The following is a 22,355-nucleotide window of genomic DNA, read 5'->3' on the forward strand; positions in this document are numbered from 1 at the left end:
TTGTCTTTTTTTATCTTTATCTATTGATTACAAATCTTAATATATAAAAATTGAATTTTTATATATTGTATATTTATTTTATAAATATTTGTATGTAAATTTTTACATGTCACTTTTTTTACGATTATATTCTTTTAGAAATTAAAAATTTAGACAATTTTTATTCCGGAATTCTTAAAAAAATTTTATTTTATTATTGAAAATTTGAAAAAATTGTCACAAATTTAGGTTTTGTATTAAGAAAATATAATTAAACAAGAGGTAACACGTGAAACTTTTTTAAGAATTCTGGAGCAGAAATTTCGATTTTGTATTAGGAGAATATAATTGGATAGAAGAAAGCTCTTGAAATTTTTCTAATATTTCCAGAAACAAAAATTTTTATAAAATTTTATATATTTACTTATGAAATGCATATTTACCTATAACAATTGTCATTTTTCGAATTTAGAATCATTTTTTCAACAGTTTTCTTAATTTTAAAAATATTTATCATTTTTATACTTATTTGTATTAGAATTTTTTATTGTATAATTTTTTTCAATTTTTTTTATTTCTAATGTATTCATTGCAGATTAGATATTTTAATAATAATCTTTTTTGTTTTAATAAAAATAGGATATTATTAATTTTATCACAAGTGAAGATAATTTTTATTTTTTTATATATAAAATAATGTTTTTTAATATGTTAATTAATATTTAGTCTTACCAAAATTATAATTTTACGTGAAAATTTACGTTCAATTTTACTTACCATTAATTTTACTTATACTAAATCGGTAACATAGATAATCATATTAAAACGGGAAAAATACACATCTATTCTTTAGTACTCTACAAATAGTCTACAAATAGATCCGTTTTCTCGTCTATGGTTGAATCTATATTAAATCCTTAACCTGTCTACATAAACGCATGAGCACACGCATTAAATCTCTTTTTTAATTAAACGGTGGCAAACCGAGTTATCGATTGAGCGAATGGTAATACAGAGCTCGTCGTTACTGTTAGATACGACGCGTCGCTAAAGGATTCACTTACAGTCAGGATAGGCAGCACCGTCTGGAGGGGGGGAACTGGTAAATTCGGGAACTAGGTAGCCACTGGGAAGAGATCGTAGGGGATACGAGGAGGCAGTGGTCGTCAGTCGGAAGAGAGAGGCGCGCGTGGGGCGAGGTTGTTGCGGGTGAACTCGTGGGGAGAAGGAGAGCCGAGGGTGAGGGTGAGGGCGAGGGCGAGGGTGAGGGTGAGGGTGAGGGTGAGGGTGAGGGCGAGGGCGAGGGTGTCTGTACGTACACCGAGAGAGAATCGATCTAAAACTAGGAGTCGCCGCAGTAACCGCTGGGAGGAAGCCACTGTTACAATTTGCCCCCATATGCGCTAGTGAAATCTTAGATCGGGTAATTGTACGGAGAGAGAGCAGCTAGAATGAGGTGTTCCCGCGAGGTGGTCGCTCGCGTTCGGCCCGCGCGTTGATTCGAGCTCGCGCGATACGCCACGCCGATATCCGTGCTGATACAGTGCGGAAATCCACCGAACGAACCGAACTCAGTGCCGAGGCTGACCGAAAAGAGAGTAACGGAGAGGAAGCGACGGATATCTATATAGGGAGAGGGAGAAAGAGCGAGAAAGAGGGAGAATCGCGAGGAGCGCGCCACAGAGACAGACGGAACTACTACAAGGGAAAGAGAGAAAGAGGAGCGGGCCAAGATAGAGGGAGAGGGAGAGATACGCGTACACGTAGAAAGAGAAAGAGAGGAAAAGAAAGATAGAGGGAGAGGGAGATCGAGAGCGCGAGGACAGGAAGGAAGAGAGAAAGGGAAAGAGAAACGGTGTCGCATCGCAAGGTGTTTCGGTATACGGTGCACGAGACGGAGAAACGGTCGCGAGAAGATCACGAGAGAGGGTTGGGTGAAAATTGGAGAAAATCGAGCAAGAAGAAAAGAAGCAAAGAGAGAAGAAAGACGGGAAAGAGACGTGTGAATACGAGAGAAATTCGAGAGAAAAACGGGACGAGAAAGAAAAAGAGAGGGAGAGAAAGAGAGAGAGAGAAACGGCGAGAGGGAGAAAGAGAGAGAGAGAGAGAGAGAGCGCAAGCAAGGGTGGGCGGACAGTAGTGCACGAGAGCATCCCGTCGCCACGATAATGCGACGTGCAGCTTCTTTACTCGTTCCTTCTGAATAAGTGCTTGCTGGGACGGTCCCTTACCTGCAGGGATATGACGTAATGGCAAGAGAGGTACGCATTTATATTGCATTCTTATTACCGATCACTTGTGTTCGACCATCAGTTCCTTACGTCCGCCGCCTGTCTCTTCTACTACCACCCCTTGTGCGTGACTCTAAATTTCAAATCACGTCCCATCCTATTTAATCCAAGATTTTCTTCTCCTAATCCCTACTTTTCATCGTTTTTCCACAATACATCTCGACAATCACCCAAATATACACCGATATATACGCGCCTTGTTCCTTACTTTACCTATCCATGTCAGATATGCAGTATCGGCCAGTTATACGCATTCGCGTCGCGGACTCACGCGTATACATGCATAGACTGTGAGAAGTGTAGAGTTTTTGCGATCGAAAATGCCGCATATCATCTTCGTTTTGTTACGTTTATCCCCACCTGTCCCAACACCTGTCAACGTTCACGTTTATATATTTTTCTCCTTTCTTTTTTTCATTTCTATATATTTGTACGTATTTTCGATCATCATCCTTTCCACTGTCCTGCATTTATTCTTTTGATTCGTTTGACCTGGCTGCGTACGCTGATCAGCGCACCAGCCCTTTTAGGTTATGCTTCTTTCGTGTCTAATCACGCAATCCCACAGGATCGGCGTGGCCTCGATTCTAGTAAACAGCGGTTCACCGCTTATTGTTTACCAAGATTGTGCTCCGGAGAGAAGCTGCATCGAGTGTAATTCCCGTTCTAGGACAGGAGTGCAACACGCCGAACGTGCGTTGGCCCTGGTCACCCGATTCTACGCGTTCCTTGCCACCTACCAACCTATAATGTTATCGCGTCTCTTTCGCCCTTCCATTCGTCGCTCTCCCTACGTTTCTCCTTCCCTTTCTCCCTTTTCTTTTCCTCTCTTTTTTTCTTTCTTTCTTTCTTTCTTTTTTTTTTTTTTTTTGATCGTTTACCCGAGAATGATTGAATCAGGTCAGTGTTTTCGACCATAAGTTGCGCCTGCGTCTGCGCCTTGTTCACTTTGCGCCTCCCTGTTGAAAACTAGGGACAACCCAAACATAATATTCCTTTTTGGCTCGCATTATTCTAATATCGTTTGCGAATAATCCCATTGCGATCCGGGAAGATCCCTTAACCCCTATAATCGAGTAATCGGTGCCCACAGAGAGTTCATGCTCACGAAACGCTGCCTTAAGACGATCATGCACCCACACTTCGAAGGAGATGGTGTTTAGAAAATAAAAGTACATTCGCCTTCCTTTGTAACGTACGCCATCGAACGACCCGATCCTTTTTCGATCCACCCTTCTTACGAGAAAAAATCTCCTTCTCTCGTCTCGCGTATCGAAATTCTAATCGGCGAGATTTTTCTTTTCCCCTTTCTTTTTTTTCTCTCTCTCTTTTTCTCAACGCTGCTACGCCAGGATACGAACTGCTCCCTTTTCTTAAAGGACACTCGATACCAAACTTCTTCCAATTTGCACGAATATTATTTTTCTGGCCCTATTTTTCTCCTCCTCCTGCGAGTAATTCAATCTTTTATTGTACGTTTAATCTTTTCCTGTCCCTGCTTTAGAGATTGTACGATACGTGTCGTCGTCCTCCATCTGTTAAATTAAATCCGAAAGAGGAATGTCTATTTTTTTTCCACGACTCTCATTAGAAGGAAAACAGGGATGAAAATGTGGGAGAGAGAGAAAAAATAGAAGACTTAGTCGTTGCAAGGATATATGGATATTCGATAATAATTTCCCAGGCGAGGCGCGCGATAGGCTTTGTTTATAGTCTGTTCTACTTAGTTACCGTGTATAAAACACGTAGGGTAAATTACTTTCCCGTTGACCCGGCGCAGACACTCCACTTAACATCTAGGCGATAAGCATTTTCCACGGTTTGCTCGAGGATTTTACGCTTTCTTCGCACGCAATTACGTCTCGTTTTCGAACCGATCCTTCCATTGATTCACATCATTTTTCGATATATCGGCTCGTTCTTTTTTCTTTTCCACATTTCCACGTAAGAAAATCGTCCGTTCTTCTAATTCTATCGTCCCCTTTATGTCTTTTAACCGAATTCTGGATTATCATCGATGGATCATTTTTGGATTTTTCTTTTTACGATTCTAAATATTCCTACCTCTCTTTATCCTTTAATCTTTGTCGCTACTTCAATTTGTATCATCTTATCTATAATTATATCGCAATTGATTTTCTACATTTTGCCGTCCAATGTATCTATTTTTGTATCTCTGTAGTTTTTGTGTTTCTTTAATATGCCGATTCCTTGCATTTTCCCTTCAAATCCTTATTTTTACACCAAATTTTATTATATTTATTTTTGTGTTTCTCCAATTCTAACAATTTTAATCGAAACTGATTTTCTTCTTCCAGTGTTTATTTTTATATCAATACCTTTGCGTTTATCTAATTCCTAAAAATCAATTCTAAATTCATTGATCCTAAATTTACCGTCCTTTTTTTTTTATCTATTCAGTTTCATTCGAATCATATAATTAAAATGAAACCGGTAGGCTGTTCTGTGGAATATCGTGACTCAAACGCAAATTGCATCAGTTAATTTCTGTGCAGGAGTTACGGACCAAGAGACCTTTTAAGATATGGGACAGTTGGCGTAACGTAAGAAAGGGACTGTGTGTTAGCAATTTCGAGGAACTGATACACCAGGGTAAGAAGCGTGCCCTCTGAAACCGGTAGCGAAAAAGTAACCAGACCTCTGGTACTCGATGTGGAAAGTATTACATATGAATATAAATCTCGTCGATAATACCTTACCTACAGTTGGTCACAAAAGTATTCTTCTTTTACCAACGGAAAATTATTCGAATTTTTTCGATTCATCTAAAACATCGAAAGAATACGTTAGAATAAAATTAGATAAAGTTAATACAATTTGATTGAATATTTTTGCGATCAATTGCGTATTCTCTCCAGGATTGGGCGTAATCGAAAAACAAAGATTCTTATTTAAATAATTATTTTTACTTTGAAAGATAAATAATTTTAATCTGCTTATATATTTGAATATTTTCGAAAAATATATATATACAGATATTGTTTCTATGAATCTCAATTAAAAAAAAAAATCTCATTTCATACTTATCTCAGAAAAATAATATAAGTAATGTTTCGATTGAAAAATAATAGTAACATTTTACTCGATAATTTATAAATTTTGGAAAAATTATATATATATTGTTTTCGATTACAAAAAAAAAGTATCGACCCAATCCTGACTCCATCATCGGTCCGAAATTCTGTTTGCTTCGATACTCGATATCTTCTCGCGATTAAGGCGTTAACCCTCTGATATACACGACAATATTATATATATATACATAACGTGCTTTCTTTCTTTTCACGACACACAAGATATTGGGATTACTGGTCGAAAGGTATCGCTTTTTTTTATGCAAGAACATTTAACCGAAAAAAAAAAAAAAAAAAAAAAAAAAAATCGTGTCGAACCTTCGCCGGCTGTCGTCTCAAAGAGAGAAAGAGAGAGAGAAAGAGAGAGAGAGAGAAAGAAAAAGAGAGAAAGAAAAAAAAATGATTACGAAGTAACACGATCACGAGGCTATCCTTGAAAGGGAAAGAATCGTAGGCGAGAAAGATCGTGAATATTATTCCTTTCCAATTAGAGAGAGAAAGAGAGAAATAGAGAAAGAGAGAGAGAGAGAGAGATGTACTTTCTCCATCTTAGAATCGAATTAATCCATTGGATTTGTCTCGAGCCAGACTTGGGCATTACATCGGAACAAAGCGTATTTGAGAAATGTTGTATCAATTAAATTAACGTATTAGTTTCAATAGTAATACGATAAAAGATTTTTGAATTATTCGTCTAATTGTATTTATGTTGATCGAATTAATCACGAACAAATGAAATTGATATACCATAATCAATTTTTTTTTTTTTGATTGAATTTTAAATAATAATTTCGATTACACAACATTCAAATTAAGTAATAAGCAACTTTTCAAATTGTCTTTTAATTTGTTTAAATGAATCGATGCAAAAAGAAAAGTTCGTGGAAATAAAAAATATTTCGATTAAAATATGCCCAATCTTCGAATCGAGTACTCCTCTCTTCGTAAACAGATCACAAACGTTACCTCGTTCTTTCTCTATTTTATCTATATATATATATATATCTCTATCCTTCTTTTCACGTTTCTTCCCCTAGTAGTTTCGAATCGACGCCTCGAACGTTAATCATCGACCCAATAAACATACACGCGCGACATCGTCATTTGTAATTGCAACTAATCGCCGTTCCGTGTTTTCTCATCCAATTTTAGGTAAGGAGAAACTGGGCGTGCCACAGAGCGAGAATGTATCCGTAGTGTTGGAGTCGGACGGTACACAAGTGGAGGACGGGGAATACTTCAAGACCCTAGCGAACAACACGATCCTATTGTTGCTAAGGCATGGTGAACGTTGGTGTCCAACTGGAGTCGACATCATACGCGCTGGTATCTATCTAATCGGAGAACGTGTGATGGGATTGGCCTATAAATTAGCGGGGAAGGGAGGCTTTACGTGCCTCTTAATTCCGTGGAAAGTAGGCAAATAGGATGAGCGAGGCGATTTTTGTTTGAAAATAGAAACCTTTGGTATATGCTATGCAATTTTGAATACTTGAAAAACGAATTGCGAGAATCATTTGTAAACTGCAAATTTTGTATGGAGTTTCGTTGCTTAAATATCTAACAGTCTGTTGATTGTTGTTGCAATGTGAATTCTGTTTTAGACAAAGAGTGTTAATATCTTTGGAGAAATTGGAGAAAGATTGTAGAAATTTGAAGGATTGATTCTAGAGGTTCAAGCAGAAAATTTGGTATATGAAAATATAGGTTATTTATTAAGTTTCAAGCAATTTAAGTTTTGGCAGAATCTAGAATCACTCCATCTTATAAGTACTTATTCGAGTATCTGGATTAGAATTCTGAATGGAATTTAAATTGGCCATTGTCTGTATAAATTTCCTATCTGAATGAGAATGTACAGAGTGATTCATAATTGTTATCATGTCCATTTGAAAGGACGACTTCATACATTGAAATAATTAAAAAAAATTTTATATTTTATTTACAGAAAAAATTAAAGAAAATATTACAATCTCGATCCAATAGATTTTTTTGATACGTTGAAAATTATTGTGTATTCAACACAAGCAGAAACTAAATTAATACATGATTTTTTTTTAATTATTTTAATATACATTAATATTTTAAAATATTACGAATTACTCTGTATAATTAATTCATTTTTGAATGAAAAATACGAATACTCGAATCTCCAAATAATATTAATTTATTATTATCATAAACCAATATTTATTATTTTTTAAAAAAGAATTCTATCAATATCTTTCAACTCGAAAATGAACAAAAATTAAAAAAAATCATTAATAGACATCAAAATTGACATACGATCAATAATAAAAATAATTAAAAATTGTTAAAAACGATCTCCATACATTAAGATTCGAGCAACAATCAATGATAAACAAAACTATGATATATTATTTTCGATCGAGGAGGTTCAAAAGCGTCGCTACTTTTATCTGTTCTTTCCACAACGTTGGTAAACAAAAGGTGAACGCGAGGGATCTATTACGTTCTTCCAATGATAATTGCTTTTTCCGCTAAATATTTATCTCTCGAGTTATATTTAGAAATGAAGAGAGGAAGGGAAAAGCGAATCTTTTCAGCGTCGATTGATCGACTCGCCTCGCCTCGACTCGCGTGTAATTATAGATCGTATACGTGTCCTGTACGTGGTAAAGGGCCGGGTGAACATTCGTGAAAGCGAGCTGACGTATTTACGGCTACGCGATCGACGCGAGCAAAGGCAACTTTCGCGACGTTATAATGGATGCGAGTTGTGCGAGCGGAACACGTTATATCGATTCGTAAGTACAATAAGACAAAAGTGCAGATTCGTCGAAGAGGGCGATCAGATAACGATTTGTTCCCGCGGCGACGCCCACCGTGCGTTAATGAATCGCATAAACGAGATCGATATACGGGGAAACGTAGAAAATTGCGTGTAAAAGTGATACGAATGAAAAAAACTGTTCACGTTTATAAATGTTATAAATGTTAAAAATTTAGAGAAAAATATTTAAATAATTGCGGCGAATGAAATTTTGACCATGTTTCCCGTGATTGCAGCGATTTCGGCCATACCAAAAATAGTCTGCGAAACGATCCACGCCCTGGAGCTGCACGATGAGACACCCTCGTGGAAGATCATGGACAATAAAGGACGAGTCACGGTGGTGCTACACTGGGATCAGCGTTCATCCACGTCTCAGGCCCAGCAACAGCAGAAAGGTCAAGACGTGCAAACCTCCAAGTATTCGCCGACCAAGAAAACCGATCTGAGTCAGCGGCCACCACTGGTCATCCAGACAAGCCTGGACAAGCTCAACTACGGGGGGAAGCTGGGACATTTGGCGGCCGAGGTCGGCCCCAGCCGTTACACCAGCCCCCATATCACTGTGATAAATCATGACGATATGGTACGAGTTCCCATTAACCTTCTCTTTTCTACCGCTTTTTCTTTCTCTATTTCTCGAGTCTTCTTTTCGCTCTCTAGCACCGAGTGTCGCGAGGTTTCCGGAATAAGTAATTCGATTTCAATCGTATCTATCACTGTTCACTGGAAATCCATGGATGAGCAAAATTTGATAATTGAAGTTGATAAGGAAAAAATTCGGATCTGGATTGGTCGACGTGGAAGGAAACATCTCCACGTGTTCTTTGTTTGTGACAGAGAAGAGCAATAAAGTAGACATAGAATCCAAAATGTAAAAATTTGCTTATTTCTCGTAATATATGTAACCTAAATTGTAATAATAATTTAATAATTAAGATAATAATTGTATATATACGAATAAGCTAGATTTACCATAGTTAATATTATATCAAAATTAAATTTCGAAAACATACTTCATGCTTCTTAGCCTAACGTAACTTCACAAACGAAAATAATTTTTACGATTATAGCTCTTCTATTTTTATGTAGCTCGTGGTGTCAGGTTTGTCAACAAAGCGTCTAAGGTGGGGGGTAGGCGATCCTAGCGAACAACTTCGTCTCTTGCCCCTCCGCCGTCCCGCGAGACGTTTTTTCAGCGAAACAGTACTGTTGCTTATCTCGACTTTAGACGGTTTGTTGACAAACCTGACACCACGCATTGCTATAATAACAAAACATTAGAAACAAAAATGAAAAACGTTCTCCTTCCACACTGACCAATCAGATCCGTATTTCTACCGCGAAATTTCTTTCCATCAGTGAACAGTAAAATTTAATTTCTTCAAACGAATAAAATATCCCAGCTAAAAGACGAGACCTTTTCTGAAGCCTCGAGCGATTTAGTTCGATCGGAGAGCGAAACTTAACCTTAAAAAAAGAAAAAAAAAAAAAAAAAAAGAAAAAAAAATCTACGTAAAGTCGATTAGCATTTACACACGCAGTAGCGTAGCCCTCGAGAATATCCTCGAATCTTCGATCCAGACAAACCATTAAAACTCGCCGTGGTAACGACAGCAGCAGCAGCCGCAGCTGCAGCCCCAGCCCCAGCCCCAGCCCCACGGGATCCCGGGCCGCCTGGTGAAGCAGGGAACCAACTCGTTCGACAGCACCACCATCCACATCCACACGCCCGAGTGTTCGAACCACATCCACCAGCCCGTGACGAGGAACGGGAGCCCCGTGAACGGCGCGGACGGTGGCGCTGTCGGCGAATGCGACTTCCATTGTTGCGCCCTGCACGAGGAGGGGCGTAGGATCGCGGTTCACAAGTCGGTGGCAACGTCGCCTATCCAGGACGCCCAGCACCAGCAGTATCAACAGCAGCAGCAGCCGCCCCCCCACCATCACCCGCCCCAGCAACAGCAGACGCAGACCCAGACGCCATCCCCCCAACCGCCCTCCTCCCTGTCGGACGGGACGAGGCGAACGGGGCTGAGCAAAGGGCACGTGAGATTCTGCGACACGGCCGACGAGGAGTCGAGCTCCCGGCTTGCGGGCAACTCGGGAACGGCGAGCTTTCATCTCCACCACCACCACAATCATCACCAGGAGCACGACAGCTCCGAGTCCGAGACCGAGAACACGATCATGGAGGACGAGATCGTCACCTCGGAGAAATTTTTACTGCTCATCGACCAGCTCACCGTAGACCAGAAGCACTTGAGCATCAAGGACATTGGGATCATCTTGGAGCGGCTCAGCTCGAAGATACTCGACGTGGAGCGGCTCGACAGGGAGAGCGAGAGCGAGGAGTGTTACAACTGGACGATCAAGGCTATCATTAGGGGAGACGTGTTGAGGGAGCTTGGGGTTATTTACAACGGGAATTACTACGCGATCTCGGAACACCCGGGATACAAGGAGGAGTCCGAGGAGAATAACGAGGATAACGAGGAGGAGGAGGAGGATAGACTTTAATATGATGCTGTTTTACTAGATAGATAGATAGATAGATAGTTAGATAGATAGATAGATAGATAGATAGTTAGATAGTTAGATAGTTAGATAGATAGATTATACACCTATTAATGGTTATTATTAATAATAAGTATATATCGAGCTGCGGGGAGGGGGCTTAAAGAGATAAAGTTTCGAAGAAGAGATTTGAAGAAGGGTTTTTGAAAGAATTGAGAAAAGAGAAAGAGAGAGAGCAAATATTTAAGAGTCGAATTTGTTATAATTGTGTCTGGATTTCCGAATGGAGGGGAGGTCGAAGAGAGATTGGTGGATAAACGAAATGGTGATTTTTTTTCAAAATGTTTTCATAATAAAACAAAGGAATGCGTCATAATAAAAGAAACCAAAAAAAAATAATAATAATAATAAAAATAATAATAATAATAATATAATAATAATAATATAATAATAATAATAATAATAATAATAAAATAAATAAATCATACGATACCTTATTAAACTTAGTTCTAAAGACGGTTGTTGAAATATGTACTTATTAAATAGTATGTATACTTGTAGGAAACATTTTTGGGATTACGGACATTGATTCCGTAACCGTCCACAACACTGCCCTATCTAAAAAAAAAAAAAAAAAAGAAAAAAAACAGGAAGAAAAGAAAAAGAAGATAAAAGAGAGAAACGAGAGAAAAGAGTGAAGCAAGAGAGATAGATAAGATAGATAGAGGTACTTACGTTTCACGACGTTTTCGTCGAGGAATAAAGTGGAGAGAGGAAAAGAAAAAAAAAGGAAAAAAAAAATGATGGAAAAATATTTTCGTTCCTGAATCGATCGAGGAACATGTTCTAGTTTATTAAGAGGAGAAAAGAAGAATGAGAAGGATCGTAGTAGAAGAGGTACATCGATGCATCTCGATTTATCTTTTATCGTTCGTATCGGGGATAATTTTGGATTCCAGTTACACCAAAGGATCGCTTTGGTTTTCCTTCTCGTCGCCAGAACGCGAAGGATCTCTGAAAAAAAAAGAAAAAAAAAAAAAATACGAAAGTCGAGTCGTAAATAGAGCCGTTCATCAGGGTGTGTTTGGTTCCACACTTTGGCGGGTAGGAAGGTGAATTCGAGATGAAAAATTTTGTTCCTTGTCAGTCTGTAAGAAACGAATTAAATCAACTGCCCGACTCTCGCTATACGTATATAAAAAACGAAAACACGATTACATACATACGTACACACACATATACACGCGCACACCCACACACGTACACGTTGTTCAACACACAGGCACACTCGTATAGACACAGAGAGGTAAGGAGTAAGAGGGGCGAAGGGAAGAGGAGGAAAATAGATGCACGAGATAAGAGAGAATAAAATGGAGGACCTCGTTCAGGATTCATCGTTAGCGGGTTTTGCGCTACCGATATAAGTGATACCGATACATAAGAGTATTAATCGCGCCGATATATATATGTATACAGGATATCCGGCGTGCTCCGTGAAAACTTTGCAATTTTAATATATTTCTATTGTAAGTATATTTGACACTGCGAACGGAGAGACACGACGAAAATTTATTCGATAAAAAAAAAAAAGGAAAAAAAAAAAGAAAACGTATTGTAGCGATATTACGTCATTGCAAGAAAAAAATCACACTTTATACATAACGTATATATACACTATATATATATATATATATATATACATATGAATATATACATAAATGATTGCTCCGTAAAAAAAAAAAAAAAAAAAAAAAAAAAAAAAAAGAGGACTTGGTGCTCGAGAGATAAGAACCAACTGGGTAAAACGGCGCGTATAGTGCGTTATAAATAAGAAGAAAAACGGTTCAGTTCGTTTGATTTCCAGGGAGTGTGTGTGATCTCACCTCGTTTTGTCCTAGATTTTTCTCGCATGTTTCGTTTCTCTTTTATGGGAGATTCGATACGGGGAGGAATTCGACAAACGAGGAAGATGAAAAAAAAAAAAATTGCGATGAGAATGAACGCGAAAGAGAAATAGGGGAAGAGTGAACGTGTGATTACATTTGAGAATAAAAAAAAAAAAAAAAAGGAAAATTTACAAGAATTATTTTTCATGGATAGACGCTGCATGAAAAAAGTGAAAATTACCCGTAACCTTCACTTTTAACGCAATGTCCATTGTTAAAAAATAATTCTTGAACGTCTAATTTTTAGGACGTGAACACTTTTTTTTTTTTTTTTTGGGAGATAAAATTCTGGAGAGTTACTCGTTTTGGGAGGAGATGAACACTGCGATGAAAGCGATTATCCGACAGTGACTTTCATTCTCGAGCAGTGGTAGTGTCCACTGGTAACTTTCGAGAGCAACTCTCGAGAGTTTTAAATTCAAATGCATTTGCACGCGGGGAGAAATTGAGAGAGAGTGCCTGTGCGCGTGTGTTGAGAACCATACGAATGAGTGAGTGAACGGGTGAGATGAGAGAAAGGGAGAGAGAAAGAGAGGGTGAAAGAAAGAGAAAAAGGGGAAAGATGAAGAGAGGAGATGAGGTAAAACGGAGCGCGTCTTTTGTTGCGCGAAATGTCACTTCTCTTCTCGTGTCGACGAATGTTCTTTTTTTTTTTTTTTTTTTCTTCTTTTTTTCGGACCGATTTAATGGAAACAGAGGGTGTTACACGTGCTTTTACGAATTTAATAACGCTAGGCAACTTCCGTATCTTCCGAGGAATGTTTTTCATCCGAGAACCTTGTTTTCAGGTTTTTTCGTTGGGCCACTTTAAATATTGAAATTGAAATAAATTGTTGAAAAAGGATTAACAAAAGGGAAAGAACAAACGAACGAAAAAAAAAAAATGAAAAAGGAGAGTGAGAAGAAATAACAAATGATAAAAAAAAAAAAGAATAAAAAATGGAGATAAAAAGAAGATCGTTATAATATTGTTTTTAATACATGCAGGCACTGTATACACAAAACGAAGGAAAAAAGATAATACGGTCTCGAGCTATTCTTATTTACAATATTACTTATATAGCCTCCTCCCTTAGATTCTTTTTTTGCGTGCTATATGCGAGGCGTATACGTATACTTTTTCGTCGAATCGAACGCGTGGCAAAGCGCGAAACGCTTTGCAAAGCATTCTTCCTGCGCGAGAGACCTCGAAGCGACTTTTTCCTCCCCCTCTCCTTCCTTTTTCTCCTCTCTCTTTTATTCGACGCATTTCGCTTCGAGTGAAGATCGAAAGAGGATCGATCGAGAAAACGAGCAGTGTAAAGCAGAGAGACACGTGTGTAGCGAAGATTGTATGTGTGAGAGAGAAAGAGAGAGAGAAAGAGAAAGAAAGCATCGAGACATAGTCGAATATAAGTCACCTCGCATTACGATTACCTCTGTATAATTGCAAAGCCGCATTACGGAGAAAATTACGAAACAAAAAAACTAGCGAGAAGAGAGAAAGAGAGTATATGCGTGTGTGTGTGTGTGTCCTTATGTGAGTACGCGAGAGAAAACTAACGATTCGACGATTAGCTCTATACCTTCGTCACTTGTCTCTTGCCGCGAGTAGCGTGTTTAGAATCTTATCGATTATTATTATTATTATACATCGATCGATCGAGGTAAGATTTGCACGAGGCAGAGGAGCGGAGAAGAGAGAGAAAGAAAGAAAAAAAAAAGGAAAAAAAACGAAAAGAAAATATAAAAAAGATGAAAAAAAAAAAAAATATGTCGAGAACGAGTCTTCCCTCGCGCGAGACAAATCGCCGAGTGTGCGTGCATTCGCGCGAGCGAGTTAGCGAATTTTCATTGACGCGCATCGACGCGCATACAATTACACGCGAGATGTGTGAAGAGGAGGAGGATATAAATCACAGATATTTGCAATCCTACTATGCACTGTCAAAATGAAACATAAATTAAATGTAGAAGCGAGTTAAGGTTTTTTAAGCATTATAAACGATGTACTGACTTTTTTAATGACGTTTTATCACGTTACGGAGTACTATACATATATATATGTATATATATACATATACATACATACATACGGGGAATATAATATAAACAAATACATATATATATATATATGTATTTATATATATATATATGAATATAAATAAATGAATAAATAAATAAATGAAATAAATGAATATACACACAAAAAAAAATACACACGTACACGTGCATACATAATTAGCATACAAATGTCAGCGAGCGAGTGTCTGATGAATGCGTCAATAAACAAGAATGTAAATAATAAAGAACCATATATATACAATACATCGTTCACGAAAAACCTATTATATTCGTTGAATTGCGTGTAACGAACTCGTTCCCAAAGATTTCGTGTCGTAGAATGAAACGTTATTGCAATCTAAGACTGATCGTAGTCGTAGATTCGTTAAAGACGAACGTGGAAACACCGCGACCACTTTCAGAAAGTTCACTCGCCGTAATAATAAAAGGTGAGAAACCGCTCACGCCCTTTCTCCCAGGGATTAAACCGGGGCTCCCATCGATTCATCGCCTCGGGAGAAAATTTTACGCTCGTGGAATACGATAAAGAATGAGAATTATCGCTTCAAACTTGCTATCCTTTCTTTGAACGTTGCGTTCGTTAGAATCGTTGCGGGATCGTTCCTCGATTCGGGAGGAAAACTTCGACGCGGATCGAAAGTATTCGGACGAGATCGGATGAGATACTAATGTAAGCTCAGAATTTTGAAGATTTCACTTCGGAACAGTTCGGCAATAATCGGACGCGATTGTGGCCGATTATCGCCGAATAGATCCGAACGTTACCGAGCTTATACGATCTCACCCGAATTTGCACGATCCGTCCCGAACTCGACAATCTCGAGATCCAGATCGATGATTAGAATAAGAAAACCACGAGGTAAAATCAAAATTGTGATTGTTCGATACCTACTAGGTAATAAAAACTCCCTACGATTTTTTCACTTATCAATTTGGCGTTAAAAAAACCTTTGTTTTTTTCGTCATAAGTAAAAAAAAAGAAAAAAAATAATAAGAAAGAAGCACACAGAAATTGTACTTATCTAAACGTAACTAAATAAACAAATGGAATAAAAGAAAGAGAGCATTAGGACGCCACTAGCCTGTGGGATATTTTTTTTCTTTTTTTTAATGCTCTTCGCTCTTGCTTTTTCTTGCTCTCCAACCAATTTTCATTTCTCTTTATTATCGTATCATTCACGCCGTGCCTAATTTAATGTACGTTAACCTGTTACGCCCGTTTAACGTTTTCTTATATCGTTTTTCGATATCCTGCAAATTTTAATTTCCATTTCTCTTCTCCTCGTCGACGAAGGTCGATCGATCGAAAATCCAAATCGTTGTATCTCCTCGATGTTCGAATCCCTGGCTCGATTGAAATGTTTTCATTAAATTGAAAGCCGTGAGTCCGATAGCGGAGAATAGAGAACCGTTAAACGCCTCTATCCGGGTGGAAGAAGATTGATATTCGGTTTGCATCGTTCGTTCTTATCTTTTCTGGAGAGGAGGAAAATTCTCTCCTCGGCTTTTAATCGCGGCGGATGAAGAAGAAGAGATTAAGACGGTTTCTTTTAGGAACCGTCGGCTAAAGCGGGGCCGGCCAGTAGAAATATCTGGCGAACGATTTAAAGTTATTAGTAAAAAGGCTCGCGTACCACTTATCTTACCTTCTTCGTGATCAATCCGCGAAAGAAAAAAGAGAGAGAGAGATAGAGAAAAGATATTTTTATCTCGCTTTCTTAACGGCTATAAATACAGAGAAAGCAAAAGGTATAATCTCGCAACAGGCGACGAGGGTATTCATCCACAGTGTTCCACGGCAACGTGATTCCTCTTTCTTCGACCACGTCATTTTCTTCATCTCCGGATTACAGGACTTTGCGTTTCCTTCTTCCTTTCTTTTTTTAAAGACTTCCATTCGATTTTTAACGATACAATACGGTTTCTTTCTTGCCAAATTTTCACGGGGAAAAAGGCAGGGCAAGATATCACCGCGTTTGTTGAAATTCCACAATGTGGAACGATTGAAAATATTTTCAATATTTATTATCTCGTAAAAAAAAGAAAAAAATTATTTCTTAAGTATAATTTTTCTTTTCAAAATTAGTTCTTAAAATTTTCGAAAATGTGTATTTTTTTTTTATATTCTCGTAAGAAAAATCATCAAATTTCAGAATTATATATAAATAGTATTCTTTTAGAAAGAACGCGAATAATCGTAGAGTACAATATTCTCGAAAAGCGATATATTTCAGAAACGTGCATGCATCGAAATTTGAAAGATATTTAAAAAAATTGGAAATCATTAAAAAAAAAAAGTATATTTATTTCTCTAAAAAAAAAATATAACGAATGGAAATTCTCGTTGCAACGATTTTAAAAAACAAAAAAAAGGATCTAAGAAAGATATTTTCACGATTTCGTTAATTTATTAGGTTATAAGGGAAGATGGAGGGGGAAGGGTGGATTCGAAGCGAATGGCCGGAAATTCTTCGAGGAACCGCGATTTTTCTCCGAATAAATAGCTGTCCCCTGACACGGGCAAAGTATTCGGGATATGCGGTGTGTACGCTCGAATCAGCGAAATGTATTTTAATTACGGAGTGATTCGGTGGAGTACGAGCGCAATGCGAGCAAATTCCACGCTTCTGACGTCATCGATGCATCCCCCCTCCCCAGCCAACATCGATTATTCGATACATCTTCGAAAGAAAATCCTCGCGTCGTCGCTCGTCCCAGAAAATTGGAGAAAAATTTCAAAGGGAATAGGTTATACGTATCCCGTATATTGTCACGACGATTCCTGATAATTCCAGCTAGGATAATTTAACTAGAGAGAGGCTAGAAATTACAGAGATTAGCGATTCGACAAGTAGCAAGTTGTAAGGATCCCCTTTCTGAACGCAAAATTGATTTTTGACATTAAATTGTGCGAATGTAAAATTTTAACGATCGATGAAAAAGAGGAAGATTGTGAAAAAAAAGAGAGTCTTGAAAATCTTAAGTTTTTGTTGGATTATCGGAAAGTGAAATTTTAGATTAGAAAAATGGAGATCGTAATGGAATTAATAGACAGAATGATAGAAAAGGTAGAGTGGATATAATTCTCGATAGAATTTCACATCTTTGTGATATATCAAAGTCTCGAAAGAATCGAAACAAAATTAATCACGATTCGATAATTATATACTCGCGAGATGTTTAAATATCAGCCTTAAAAATCACTTTCCTCATTTTTTTTTCATTTTCGAAATTTTTTTTTATCAATTCAAACATTTCTTCTTCTCATTCTCAAAAATATTTTTTTCGATTCAAAAATCCGATCCTTCATTCGAAAGCTGGTCATCGTAGAACCAAATTCCCTAGATCGATTGCTTTGTTTCGTGATTAAAAGCAATATATTAGGAAATTTGGTTGGCCATAATCTTCGCGCCAACAAGTGAAATAATCGAATATCTCGTAAACCGGAATAATTATAACTCGATTATAAATTTATTACATCGTACCGATCGCTTATTACATACGTATAATAATTATATACAATATATAGTAGTAATTATAATAAGAGATTGGGTCAAGATCGAAAGGCTAAAGGGTCCGGTTTGATTGGCACGGTGACAGGGAAATAGGCTTTGACCCAACCTGCACGTAACTCGCCCACAACTTTTCTCCCCTTTGATTTTCTCAAGCCGCTCGACAGATTTCTCCTCCCTTTGCGAGACGGATCCACTTTTTATTCTTTCGGTTCTGTTCGACGCGCGGAATCGAATCCCGCCTATTTTGCCGACCTCCACTACTACTCGTGCGCTCGCAGTAGTGGCGAATCGAAACTGGTCAGACTTCGCCGAGCGAAGAATCCCATTCGTTCTCGGCCGTTTGCCTGCTCGAGTTGCTTGCGCTTAAACGTTCAAGGTTTACGCCGTGGTTGATCTTAGCCTCCTCGGCGATACCAGAGTTTTAATCCGTTGAGAAAGAGTAACTAGTTAAAAATAAAGTTTGTTCGAGTAATTTAAGTTATCAAAATGCTTGAATTAACATTTATTCGTATTTAGCTAGTAGATTTTTCATATAAGTTTTGGCGATTACAATTATTTGGGATTATTATCATGTTAAACGATAAATTATTGAAGCAACTTGTCGAGGTAACTTTACTCTCGTAACTTCGACTTTTTATTAAATTTTTCCCATCGTTGATTCAGGTATATGTTTTTTTTTTTTTCTAAATTAAAATTATTTTGAATAAAAAATTGAAAAATTCTTTGGCATAGAATTTTCCCATCTTTTGATGGTTCGAAAATTCGAAGCGCCGATAATATTTTATTTTACAATGGTTCGAAAGTGTTTTATAACGGTGCCTTTGACGAAATTATAAATTGATATTGCGGTGTTCGAACGTCACAGATATATTGTAAATATTTCGTAATTTCGGTGATTGAATAATTTTAATAGTTCGAGACTTTATGAATCGAAACAATCGGATCGATTGTCACCCATCAATAAAATCTTTTATCGGAAAATTATTTAGAAATCGTGAAATTAATTCTTAATTGTAAATATTTCGTAATTTTGCAAGATGATAAGTGTCTCGATAATCTAGAATTGGTAATTAATAATCAACTTGAGAATTTATGATTAAAATTTAACGAGTTCGTCAGATTGGAGATCCGTCGGTAATTTGATACGCTAATTTATTAGTGACTAATTTTATTTTACTTTATACAGATTGAATAAAATAATTCGATATTATCTTGCGTTAATAAAAATTAGTGTTTCGAGTAAAAATAAAAAACGATAAAGAAACACGTAACTCGATATTAACGATCTTTTTTTACACTCTCAATGAGATCCTGATCGATACCGTTTAAAAAAAACCGGGTACGAATCCAAAATTATTCTCTCAAGATTGACCAAGTACATTCTGAACACTCTCTCTTTCTCTCTCAAATTTATCATCCCAAGTTTATACTCGCACATATATCGAAGGTAATAATATTGAGAAATTAATTGAGAAAAAATTAATTAACTCCGCGATAATTGTCACCGAGTACAATATAATTCCACTAATTGCCAAATTTCCCGATACGCCTTCATCGATCGCGAATCGAGTCTACGTTCACGCCCTCGCACGTTTCCGATACGGTTCACTCGTTACTTACAGAGGAACGATTAAAGCATATTATCAATTTGCGTCCGGTGCGAAATTCCGTTGGCCCTGAACTCGCCCCCGGGAGCCTTTCCATTTTGACCGCACACGTTGGGGTCGAATGTTTTTAACCGTGCACGAGACAGACAGAGAGAGAGAGAGAGAGAGAGAGAGAGAATTCACCGCGAAACTCTGCCAATGGTTTTATCAGACGCACGCACACAATCTAAACTCATTCCGCCCTTTAACTAAACTCGCTTGGCACTTGTCGGTAAATACGAATTTGTCGTTAGTAAACTATGGATTTCGATTTCGGTAAACTTTGTCTCAATTTCGTGCAAGTCCGTTTTCGGCCGGTTTGTGCGCCGAGAGAACGAGTTACGCGAAACCTGATCGACCTTAATTACGTGCCGAGCCGATTAGGCTATAGTTACGGTGGAGATAATACGAAGAATCGAAGAATTTTTAATTATCCAGTTAATTAAATTAAGTCCCTTTTTTTATTCGTTTCGTTATTTTCGTATATACCGTGGCACGATGCAGAAACGAATAGAAGAAACGAATTTATCCTATCGTTATTGAATTCCGAGATCCAAGGGTCCTCAAGCCGATAAGGCATTTAGAAACAATTGTTAATACGGCTCGTCCAAAACTCGCAGCTTTTTTACCAATTGTAGGAAAGGTCAATGAGTGAAAGGAAAAGAGGATTAATAATCAAAATAAACGTATCTTTTGTTTTATAGTATGTCAAGATGAGCTTGTACGTTAATAACGGGATAAGTAGAGTAGTACATTTATAGTCTAAGTCGTTACACAATGTCGTACTCTGCCGTCTCTTTTTAATAGACACGATGCTTTTGTGAACACTATGACGACTGGTAGAACACACGCGACACCAGCGCCACGTAGCTTTCAACTATCGGTATTACATTTATTATTTATTATTCTTATCCTTCAAATTTACGTTTTCCTACAAAAATATATTTCGATTGTAACAGTAAAACTTACGACACGGAAATTAATTTAACCACAATGCTAGAGATACTTCTTCAACTATCGTACAACGAATACAAGAACGACATTTGCCCGTAATCGAAAGGGAGGGGGAAACTCGCATAACTGAGCGTCTCACGTGAGAAGGTGGCGGCACACGAAGCAATTCGTGGAAACGACACGTGCCAGGGAATAAATCTATCCTCCTTCGTTATTTCGTGCCTCTTTCCGCGCGTAATTTCGTAGAGGTAGCATGGACACCAACCTTCTCCTCCTCCTCTTCCGTTTTCTCCCATTTCTCGCCAGTCACCTAGAACCAAACTTTCGTCCGAATACTTCGTCATCTGTTCCGCACCATTTACTTTATTTGTCCTCTAGCGTTGCGCCAAAAGCGACAAATCCAACTTTTCCACGATTAGCTTTTTTCACCTGAATAAACAGTTGTTGAGAGACAGAAATATCTAGCTATAGTTCGCGTATCGATAACTGACCGGAGGACATACATATCGAGTTAAAATAAACTGCATTATTAGCCAATTGCGCCAAACTCGTCCGGATTTAACGCTTTTCGCCCCTCTCTCTCTCTCTCTCTCTCTCTCTCTCTCTCTCTCTCTCTGTTTCAAACTCGTCACGTTCTCGCTTCTTTTTTTTTCTTTCTTTCTCGAGACCGTAGTTTTTTCTCGGATATCTCCGTTATTCTCCTCGCGAACCATTCCTTTCCCTCGAAGTGCAAAAAGAATATGAAATATAGCGGATCGTGTATATCGCCGTTTGTTTTAATTCGGGATTCCGTTGAGATGCACGGCACAGCTATTCGGTCGATATGCGTTTTTCCTTGGTATTTTTTTTTAACGGTGTATTCGAACATAGAAACGGATACGTTTCATTGGAAATGAATTTACCATCAAGAGAAAGATTAAGAAGAATAATTTATAAATATAATTATTTTTATTTTTAAAGTTAAAGTTCAGATTCGAAATTTGAAAATTATTACGTGTAATTATACAGAAGAATCGTTGTTAAGATACTTTATCCATCCTTTTCAAAGGAGAACTCTGTCTCCGTCCACCGACCGACCTGCGTAATTCAAGAATTTAATAAACGTGCATATCTGTAACGTTCAACCGTTACCATTGTCCATTAACTTTGAATTCAAGCCGATTAATACAATTCCGACGGCACGAATTCCGATAATTCGCGGAATTTTATTTTCAAAGAGTGACGTGCTCGTTTCGAGCTGTAACCTTATGCAACATACGGTTGTGAACATACGGTTGTGAAACGGGGAGAAAATAAAAAAAAAAAAAAAAGAGAAGAGAGGGGAAGGAGAAAAATGGACAAGGATTTACACAGTTCCTCGCACGACCCCGTTTTCCACTCGCTAATACTCGAAAGCAGTTGATAAATAAATAAAACGACGCGCTTTTCGTCGCGCGACAAAAAGTGTAAACTTGAGACGTCAATATTTGTCCAATGTTTGCGAGATATCGAAACGCGACGAGTTTCTCTTTCTCTCGCACACATAGACGCGCGCGCGTGCATTCTCTCTCTCTC

The 22,355-nt window shown here is 37.8% G+C and overlaps 1 protein-coding gene across 3 annotated transcripts; it reads left to right on the plus strand.

The window, feature by feature from the left end:
- The first annotated feature begins 1,248 nt into the window (after nt 1-1,248).
- LOC411282 (basic-leucine zipper transcription factor A) lies at nt 1,249-14,894 on the plus strand. Of its 3 annotated transcripts, none has more exons than XM_006564655.3 (5): nt 1,249-2,240; nt 4,772-4,883; nt 6,518-6,691; nt 8,396-8,745; nt 9,777-14,894. In XM_006564655.3, the coding sequence occupies exons 1-5, from the start codon at nt 2,229-2,231 to the stop codon at nt 10,677-10,679; spliced, it is 1,551 nt and encodes a 516-aa protein (XP_006564718.1). In that variant the 5' UTR covers nt 1,249-2,228; the 3' UTR covers nt 10,680-14,894. The 3 variants fall into 3 exon arrangements, with proteins under 3 accessions (XP_006564718.1, XP_016769191.1, XP_394755.4); XM_016913702.2 differs by having other exon boundaries at nt 9,780-14,894; XM_394755.7 differs by having other exon boundaries at nt 1,251-2,240; nt 4,787-4,883.
- The last annotated feature ends 7,461 nt before the right edge of the window (nt 14,895-22,355 follow it).

The sequence above is a fragment of the Apis mellifera genome, linkage group LG8, assembly GCF_003254395.2.
Source record: "Apis mellifera strain DH4 linkage group LG8, Amel_HAv3.1, whole genome shotgun sequence".
In the NCBI taxonomy this organism is placed as follows: Eukaryota; Metazoa; Arthropoda; class Insecta; order Hymenoptera; family Apidae; genus Apis; species Apis mellifera.

What these genes read in the sequence shown, in the direction of transcription:
- LOC411282 (XM_006564655.3), top strand. An exon ending in CGAGGAACTGATACACCAGG is followed by an intron (nt 4,884 to 6,517) that starts GTAAGAAGCGTG and finishes ATCCAATTTTAG; the next exon opens with GTAAGGAGAAACTGGGCGTG. An exon ending in TGATAAATCATGACGATATG is followed by an intron (nt 8,746 to 9,776) that starts GTACGAGTTCCC and finishes TGGTAACGACAG; the next exon opens with CAGCAGCAGCCGCAGCTGCA.